We start from the raw sequence: 10,494 nt of genomic DNA, 5'->3' as shown, positions 1-10,494 counted from the left end.
AAAGTAGCTGGTAGATGGGGATGGCATATATGCAACAATTAAGTTAAACCATTAGTGATGGGTGAGATAATTTTCCAGGCAGGGATTCGCAGCAAATTTCCGCCTTTCGACATTGGCAGATTATTTTGCGAAACGGACAGAAAAATTTGGCTCGTAAAATTGGACACACAACAAAAAATTGTCGCCCATATAAAAAAAAAATAATGAACGTGTTTCAAAAAAAATTTTGACGCATGTGCCAAAAAACTGACGCGCAAAACATTTTTTGGATGTGCAACATTTTCGCCGTTTCACAGATTTTTTTGCTGTTTCGTGAATCTTTTCAAACATTCACATATTTTTCGGCGAAAAGGGATAGATTCGCTCATCACTATAAACCATTAAAATAATCTTGTAAAGACAAGTAGGTTGGTAGTAGAAGCAAAGATGTAGACTGAATGTAAAAAAATTATATTTTGATATGAAACTGCTCTTATGAAGTAAGGGTCTTTTATGCAAAGTAGCAATTACTGCAAAACACATTACTGAGCAGTAGGCAGTAGTAGGCACATACAGTTTGTTAGCACATAGTAACAAAGTTCATGAATAGAGGAAGAGTAAGTTCTAATAATTTAGGGCAGTGCTGTTAACCTTGTCCCACAGTAGATTCATTTGAATAGGAAAAACTCCTACTTCAATGCCAGATTGTCCTATAGAGCCAGATGCAATTTAATGAGAAAAACTTATCTCACAATTTATTCCATAATAACTATGTAATTATGTGTACACAAAGACCCAAACAATCCCCCACCAGCCCAATAAATAGTGCCATGGCAGTTCTGTCCAAGTGTTGGCCTGCGGCCCCCCCTCTGTGTGGCCCCCACCTGTCTGGCTGCTGTGACTGCTTACCTTTGTGTTAACTGGCCCCTGCATTGTTCACACCTCAGATTCAGGCTGTAAGCCCCTGTGTTGTTCACAACTGAAAAACATCAGACTCAGGCTGGCGTTCTCACACCCAAAACAGACTGAGGGCAGCACAGGCATTGTGTTGTACACTACAAACTGTTCATCTTGGAGTGGCCATGGTCAGTTACTTGCATAGTCATGATAGATTTTCCTTTCTCCTTCCCTACTCTGCCTGCCTTGCATTGCTCTGCCCTGCCTGTGTGTGCCATACTCTGTCTGCCCTACCCTGCCTGTGTGTGCCCTATTCTGCTGGTGTGTGCCATACTCTGCCTCTGCCCTATGCTGTTGGTGTGTGCCATTCTCTGCCTGCCTTATACTGTCTGTGTGTGCCATAATCTGCCTGCCCTATGCTGCCTATGTGTTTCATGCACTGCCTGTCCTATGATGCCTGTATGTGCCATACTCTGTCTGCCCTATGCTGCTTTTGTGTGCCATACTCTGTCTGCCCTATGCTGCTTGTGTGTGCCATTCTCTGCCTGCCCTGCTGTTTCCTGTCTGTGTGTGCCATACTCTGCCTGCCCTATGCTGCATGTGTGTGCCATACTATACCTGCCCTATGCTGCCTTTGTGTGCCATACTCTGCCTGACCTATGCTGCTTGTGTGTGCCATACTATGCCTGCCCTATGCTGCTTGTGTGTGCCATACTCTCCCTACCCTGCTGTTCCCTGTCTGTGTGTGCCAAACTCTGCCTGTCCTATGCTGCCTGTGTGTGCTATACTCTGCCTGCCCTACGCTGCCTGTATGTCCCTTACTCTCCCTGCCCTACGCTGCCTGTATGTGCCTTACTCTCCCTGACCTACACTGCCTGTGGGAGGGGAACTTGGCAGGGGTTTGTTCTGGAAGTTAGCAAGCATTTGTAAATAGTTGTTAGGGTTTCTAATGTGTGTAATTATATGCTATCTATAGGGAAGAAGGTTACATATAGATTTAAGGGTCTTAATATGAATTTTTTTCACATGAGTTATGGGAGATATCCCTGCAGTGAGCACCAACCATTTGTATTTTGTTTTTTTTGTTGGTGTGCTATTACCCACCATTAATGTGGTTATGGTCTTAAAAGCTCTTGTGATAACATAGATGTGGTTTGAAATGATTTAAAAAAAGGAGTGGCCAAAACTGACTTACATTATCAGTTCTTTACCACGCAGGCCAGAGAAATTCTGGTGCTCTGTACCACAGAAGTTGGACAGCACTGGTCTATGGTGTCTTTCAGCAGCCCCTCTGGCATATGCCAGAATCCACAGATCGCTAATTATTTTCCACCACACTTACATAGTATGTAGTCAGATAAAAATGTCTGGACTCCAGATTATTTGCATTAGTAATGTCTGTAACATGTCTACAATACCACCTTAAGTTCTTTCAAAATGACCTTATTAATATAGATATTTGTTTAATGTATGCCCTAAGAGCATTTGAGGGCATAAAGTACATTGCCAATTTTGAAGGCAGACTATGTCTTTGGTGGAATGTTAGATGTTAGGGCTTGGGGGACAAGGGGGTCCGTATTCTGTGGTCTGCAGTATGGTAGTTTGCCGTCCGCAGCACTTTAAACTTTGCCGCCTACTTGTTACTTGTGGCGGGAAGCAGGCAGAGGTGGGGGCTTGAGGGTGTGCACCACCCCATCCTGTAAAGTAAAGGTAAAATCTCATTGGCTGTTTACAGTTCTGCAAACCGCAGTTTGAAAATCTTCCCTGTCAAAGTCAATGGAAAAATTAGGGTGTTCAGAGCGGCGCCACAAAAATTCGGGGTGCGGGATCACTTTCCCTGCACCCCACTTTTCACAGGGCTCAGGGCGAAATAAGGAGTGATTGACCTATGGAAGAAGAAGGGAGAAGAAGCAGAGTATGGCACATGCAACAAAAAAAACACCAGAGATTGTCATGTAGAAAGGGGGCAGTAATGAGAGAATAGCAGATAGGCACATGGGGAAAAGGGGAAATTAGTAAACACACATAGGGAGATTGGTCAAAGGAAGAATGGAATATAAAGAAAAAAGGTTAGCATGGTACCCCAGAAAGGAGAGGCAGAGAAATAAGAAAACTGAATATTAGAAGATAGAGAAGATTAAAATATAATTACATTTCAAAAAATACAATAAATAAGAAAGGAGGAGCAGTAGAAAATGTTGATGTACCATAGCCATAAGAGGTTTTAAGGTATATTAGGTATATCACCATGTGTGGGTGCTTTTGTTGGGAACAAGATGTACCCGGTACAGGCCCAGCCCTGTGAATAGTGTTTGAATGCTTTAAGTAGCTTTAATAAACATGTCACTCATTAAACTTTCCTGTCCATTCTGAAGAATTGAAAAATATATTGTGGGAATTAGTTGGTATGTTCCAGTCCAACCTATATATATATATATATATATATATATATATATAAATTAAATGTAATGGGTTCACACTGCAGTTTGTTAATATTCAGTGGGAAACAACACAGCAACTCTGTGACAGATTGGATATCAGTATGTGCAGATGTGCAGTCTACCATCAACCAGTTCCTTATTCTGTTTCTATGTTACCAATTCTTGTCAGACTCTGTATCACTGTGGCATGCTGTTATGCTGCCAAACCATTTCACACAGTAATAATGAGCAGTGTCTGCTGTCTCTGCCTTCTTAATGATAAACTGATACTCAGTGGCTGCACTGTTGATGGTGGCAGTATAACGGTCAGTAGATATCCCTGGCCCATATCTAGGAGAGGTGAGTGAATGGTGATGATATATAATCAGCTGTGGAGCATTCCCTGGTATCTGCTTTAGAAGGTACACCCAGTCACCATCCTTAGCTCCAACATTACAGCTGAAAGTTGCGCTCTCTCCCAGATTAACTGCATTATTTGATGGAGTCAGACTTACTGTCTGAGATTCTGCATCTGAAAAAATTGAAATTTAACATGAGGCACAAACAGATATACAGTTAAAAATACTATATAGAGAGACTTCATTGCTACTTACATGAAATCCATAGCAATACACAATATGTAGCCAGGATTGGTATCATTGCTGGGATTTAAACTTGTTCTCCTGAAGTGAAGTATTTGTTTGCTAATCCGACATATAAAGGAACAAAGAAATGCTAAAGCTTTTACTATGTAAATTAGTGACAGGGAATAATAAATGCATATTCTTCATATGTCTAAATATTTGCATATTGTCAGCTCTACAAAGATATATAAACATGTGAAGGACAATCCATTGAGCTTATTTACAGAAGGTTTCCAGTTTTAATTGATTGGGAGGTTATTTTTAAGTTATTTTTATTTTTATTCTTTACTTATATAAACCCAACATATTCCACTGCATGGAACTGTTACTGTATTATTTATTTTTACATTTAGCTCAGAAACTTTTCTTTTAATTTTTTCAGGACAATATACCTAAGGTGGCAGCTTTAGGGGGCAGCTGTTGAATGCCTATATGGGTGGTGCCAGTCACTTGCCCCTAAATCCAGCCAGAGGTGATGGGGTGCTGCATCACTAGAGCAGATAGCACAATTGTGCCCTTGGTACTAGAATAGCCAGGTTTTCAGTTTAATAACCAAAGTTTTGGCTATTAAAGTTACCAGCAGTGGATTTTTTGCCACCCCTGGAAATGTTTGGGAGTTCTTAGCTTTCCTCATGGTGTCAGTGCCCCTAAGAGCTGAGGGAAACAGGGGGTACCCCTCTCTTCCAGCTGGTGCATATACAAAGGAGGGAATAATACAGCTCTAGTTTTTTTATAATGTGTAGAGCCATGCTTGACTGGTGGACTGAAATGAGGATTAGGAATTAAAAATGGAATAACAAGTAGAAAGGGAAGTTTGAGAACAAACTTCATGTTGGTTTGAAAAACTTGAAGTCACTGAATGAAATCTGATCTGTTGTTGGCTCTGCCCACTTTTTCTAACCTTGCACCACAGTTATATAGTAAAAACCACTGTACAAAATTTGGGGACGCTGGTTTTAATAGTGTCTGAATGGCAGCAATTTAAATTTACCCACTGAAAGTCAATGAGTGACATCTGATTGGTGGTTGGTGGCTCCGCCCACTTTCCTAACATGGAACTGCAGTTACCCAGTGACTAACTCTGCAAAGTTTAGGGACCCTAGGATTAATAGTTAAAGAACAACATTAGTTTAAATTTAAACCAATAAGTCAATAGGTAAATTGTGATGGGTGGTTGGTGGGTGTGCCCACTTTTTCTAACCTTGAGTCAAAGTCACCCAGTGACAAACAGTGGGCACCCTGGCATAAATAGTGTGAGAATGACAGAATTTTAAATTTAAACCAATAAAATTCAATGGATGAAATCTGATTGGCTGTTAGTGGCCCAACCCACTTTTCCTATTTTGAACTGCAGTCCCCCAGTGACCAACTTTGCAAAGTTTGGGGACTCAGGCATAAAAATTGTGAGAATGACAGCATTTTACACTTCACCATTGAAAGTAAATAGGTGAAATCTGATTGGCTGTTGGTGGCTCCGCCCACTTTTTCTAACTTTGAACTGCAAATACCCAGTGATAAACTTTGGAAAGTTTAACAACCCAGGAATTAATACTAAAATAATGTCATCAGTTTAAATATAAACCAATTAAATTTAATGGGTGGAAATGGGTTGTCTGTTGGTGGCTCTGCCCACTTGTTCTAACCCTGAATACATAGTGGGCCAGTGACTGACTGTGCAAAGTTTGGGAACCCTGACATAAATAGTGTGAGAATGGCAGCATTTTAAATGTAAACCAATTAAATTCAATGGATGAAATCTGATTGGCTGTTAGTGGCCCAACCCACTTTTCCTTTTTTTGAACTGCATTCCCCCCGTGACCAATTTTGCAAAGTTTGGGGACTCAGGCATAGAAATTGTGGGACTAACAGCATTTTACACTTCACCATTGAAAGTAAATAGGTGAAGTATGATTGGCTGTTGGTGGCTCCACCCACTTTTTAAACCTAAAAATGCAGTCTCCTAGTGACCCTGGTGTTAATACTGTGAGAATGGCAGCAGGTTGAATTTCCCCATTGAAAATCAATAGTTAAAATCTGATTGGCTGTTGGTGGCTCCGCCCACTTTTTCTAACTCTGAACTGCAGTTACCTGGTGACTAGCTCTGAAAAGTTTGGGGACCTTAGTTTTTAAATTTAAATGTGTGAAGTCTATTGGTGAAATCTGATTGGCTGTTGTTGGACCCGCCCACTTTTCTAAATTTGGATATAGTCACACACTATTGGGAAACAACACAGCAACTCTGTGACAGATTGGATATCAGTATGTGCAGTCTACCATCAACCAGTTCTTTATTCTGTTAGAAATTTAGTTTTTTTGTTGCCAGTTATTGTCAGACTCTGTATCACTGTGGGATTCTGAAATGCTGCCAAACCATTTCACACAGTAATAATGAGCAGTGTCTGCTGTCTCTGCCTTCTTAATGATAAACTGATACTCAGTGGCTGCACTGTTAATGGTGGCAGTATAACGGTCAGTAGATATCCCTGGGCCATATCTAGGAGAGGTGAGTGAATAGTGATGACATATAATCATCTGTGGGGCATTCCCTGGTATCTGCTTTAGAAGGTGCACCCAGTGCTCTTCCTTAGCTCCAACATTACAGCTGAAAGTTGCGCTCTCTCCCAGATTAACTGCATTATTTGATGGAGTCAGACTTAATGTTTGAGATTCTGCATCTGAAAAAATTGAAATTCCACATGAGGCACACACAGATATACAGTTAAAAATACTGTATAGATAAACTTTATTGCTACTTACATGAAATCCATAGCAATACACAATATGTAGCCAGGATTGGTATCATTGCTGGGATTTAAACTTGTTCTCCTGAAGTGAAGTATTCTAATACTATTAGTATTGCTAATCCGACATATAAAGGAACAAAGAAATGCTAAAGCTTTTACTATGTAAATTAGTCACAGGGAATAATGAATTCATATTCTTCATATATCTAAATATTTGCATATTGTCAGCTCTAGAAAGATATATAAACATGTTAAGGACAATCCATTGAGCTTATTTACAGAAGGTTTCCAGTTTTAATTGATTGGCAGGTTATTTTTAAGTTATTTTTATTTTAATTCTTTACTTATATAGTCCCAACATATTCCAAAGTTTCGGTCTTAAAGTTACCAGCAGTGGATTTTTTGGAAATGTTTGGGAATTCTTAGCTTGCCCCTAGTCAGTGCCCCTAAATCCAGCAGTAGAGTGGAGGGAAACAGGGGGTACCCCTCTCTTCCAGCTGGTGCATATACAAAGGAGGGAATAATACAGTTCTAGCTCTTTTATAATGTGTAGAACCATGATCGACTGGTGGACTAAAATGAGGATTAGGAATTAAAAATGTTTTAATAATTAAAAATGAAATAACAATAAAGATGATAGTGAGACATTCTGACATAGCCCACTTAAAATTATACTGAGAGGATCTTTATTCGAAAATAAAGGAAAATTGACAGTTTTTGGTACAATATCATTGAAAAACTGGGCTTAACCGCTTTACTGCCAGTTTTTGAACATTTTGCACTGTTTCCCTTTAGGGGCCTTTCCTCGGGGGGACTTTTAGTTTACCCAGGAAAACAATATATTGTTTTTTTTCAGAACAACCTAAGCTTTCAAAATATGGTAGAATTTTGTGTAATTCTAATTCTGTAACAAGATATAGGCTTCTAAATGTCTACAAAAAATATTCTGCATGAAAATAAAACTGATAAAATCCCTTGTCTCCTAAACTTCCCAATACCAAATATATATCGCTTTATGGAGATTTCTCACTTGTATAGGTCAAAAACTCCCAGCAGTACACTACCAAATTTCCAAAGCACTGCTCCAGAAAGCTGCATACTTTAGATTTCAAGGCCAAAAATTCCACTAACAGAAGGTTTATCCCAAAAATTATACATTTTTACTAAGAACAGATTCTGGGGAATCCAGAATAGGTAGAACTGTCTGTCTACTCCAAACTACCAAGTTGCAATGCTTTCCTAAAGTTACTGGTTTTTATCAATTTTTAAAAATTGCTTCAAAGCTTCAAGTCTATAGTATCTTATCTCCTACAGGTCATAAAGTAACCAGATAAAACATCCTAAATATGAACGCCAGGGGTCCACTAAACAGTTTGATGCCCAATATGTATAGGTTTAGCTAAGTATGTGGCATGTAGGGGCCCTAATGTGAACATACCCCCATATGATCTATCATTTCTGTCATTTCAGCTCCTGCAAAATCAACATATTTACATCATTATATGTGGGATAAAGCTACAAAAAAGTAAGCTCACCACAGAAAGCCATATATTTTTGGGAAGTACACATTCCCCGGAATCTAAAATGGGTACCCATGTCTTTCTACAACACAATACGAAACCGCAAAGGTTTCCTAAATTTGACGATTTTGATGACATTTCCTAATATCAACTCAAAGCTTCCATTTTATTCTTTATTTCCATCTTATCTCCTACATAGCATTAGTGTAAGGAGGCCTGGGTGACTGGCAAGTTCCTACCTGTGTACGCACGTTGCCCTGGGCTCCTGCAGTAAGGCGTGCTCCTGCACGCAGTCCTTGCAGTAACGCGCCCGGCGCATCATGACGTCAGCGGACGTCATGATGCGGTGCCAAATTCAAACATAAAAGGCGCTACTCTGTTCATTTCAAATCGCCCAAGCTGGTTCTGTGTTCTACGTTCCTTGCTAAGCTTTCTATTGATTGAATACTTAGTTTTTGACTTCTTGCCTGAACTTTTGATTACCATCCTTGCTGCCTGCCACTGACCTTTGCCTGACTTCGACTCTGATTCTGTCTGATACCTCCTGTACCGCGTTTTGGAAAATAGCCTTGACCGTGAGTAGGATCACTGTCTATCCCGCCGCAGAAAGCCCGGGGCCCCAAAAGAGCGTGGGTGAACACCAGAGTCAGCAGGGCTCTCCTGCCTCACTTAAGAGGTTATTCCCTGGCAGTTTTGGGCTACTATACTGTATATACAGTCCGTAACAATTAGGCACCAAGATAAAATACCCCAAATTTGAACTCCAGGGGTCCACTGAACAGTTTTATACCCAATATGTATAGGTTTACCTAAGTATGTGGCATGTAGGGGTCCCAATGTGAACATACCCCATATGATCTATCATTTCTGTAATTTCAGCTGCTGCAAAATCAACATGCTTTATGCTACAAGGAAGCCATATATTTTTGGAAAGTACACATTCCCCTGAATCTAAAATGGTTACCCATTTCTTTTTACTCCAAAGTTTGACAATTTTTATGACATTCACCTGAAAACTTCCACTATGCAGCATCTTATTTTCTACAGGTCATTAGGTACCAAGATAAAACAACCTAAATATGAACCCCAGAGGTCTACTAAACATTTTGATGCCCACTGTACATAGGTTTATCAAAGCACATGGCACTTAGAGGCCCCAAAAATACCTTGTGCACACTAATTTCATGGCTTACCTTTACCTAAATCATAACCACATAGCAGTTTTATGAGGGGTAGAAGCTGCAGAAATGTAGGGTGACCCATAAAAACCATATATTTTTGGAAAGTACTCATTCTGACAAATCCAACATGGGTAAAGAGTCCTTTCTACACCAAAGTACCAATCGGCAAAGCTTTCCTAAAGTTAGTGGTTTTTATGATATTTCAGAAAATTGCATATAAATGTTGCAATTTGCCACTTTTTTCTTGCATTCAGAGGCAAATCACCCCAAATAGGAACACCTAAGGTATACTGAACAAGTTTGATGCCCAAACTGTCGGATCAGGGACTGCATCAGCTCATTGATGCAGTCCTCACTCAGACTTTTCCTATCCCCTTCATTGCAATGCCAGCATTTGGCCCTAGGACAAAATGATCGCATTAGCATGATATCTCCTACACAAAGTGGGCATATCGGGGAAATAGATTTGCTCATTTGGTGAGGTCGCCAAACGAGTAATTCTTACCATGCATGGCAATCTTAAGGATTCAAATAGGTGATAGCAGTGTTATCACCCCAGTAAACTCAAGCAGAATGAGTAAGAGCTTTGGGTGCACTGTCAGAGGTGGCACTAATTTTGTTAAAAATGCATGTGCACCAAACTATACAAGGACCATGCAATATATCCAACATACTATTTCCCGCCCTCTTAGTGAGCTTAATTATTAGCTTCCCTGCAAATTAGATCAAGGTTCCTACTCTGAAGTGACTAAGCTGAGAACTCTCTTTCTTCTTTGGGTGCTGTACATCCACTTCAGTGTAGGAACTTCTATCTACACATTGGGGAATTTAGTTCAATCCACTATGCAGGCCATATGGGGAGGAGTGCAAAGAAGGAAAGAATGGAACATTTGGGGAGATTTCCATAGGGGGCATGGAGAGATAAGGAGTGATGGTAGAAGAAGGGAGAAGAAGCAGAGTATGACACATTCGACAAAAAAACAAGACAGATTGGCACGTAGAAAGGTGGCAGTAATGACAGAATAGCAGATAGGCACATGGGGAAAAGGGGAAATTAGAAAACACACATAGGGAGATTGGTCAAAGGAAGAATGGAATATAAAGATAAA

At 40.1% G+C, this 10,494-nt stretch overlaps 1 gene segment (V, D, J or C); it reads right to left on the bottom strand.

Moving 5' to 3' along the window:
* Positions 1-6,099: 6,099 nt before the first annotated feature.
* LOC108648379 lies at positions 6,100-6,777 on the bottom strand. The segment is given in 2 exon segments: positions 6,100-6,615; positions 6,698-6,777. Coding segments are annotated over 2 exon segments (417 nt in total).
* Between the last annotated feature and the right edge of the window lie 3,717 nt (positions 6,778-10,494).

Source organism: Xenopus tropicalis, chromosome 1 (genome assembly GCF_000004195.4).
Source record: "Xenopus tropicalis strain Nigerian chromosome 1, UCB_Xtro_10.0, whole genome shotgun sequence".
NCBI classification, from domain to species: Eukaryota; Metazoa; Chordata; class Amphibia; order Anura; family Pipidae; genus Xenopus; species Xenopus tropicalis.
This window is presented reverse-complemented; position numbering and strand designations above follow the sequence as displayed.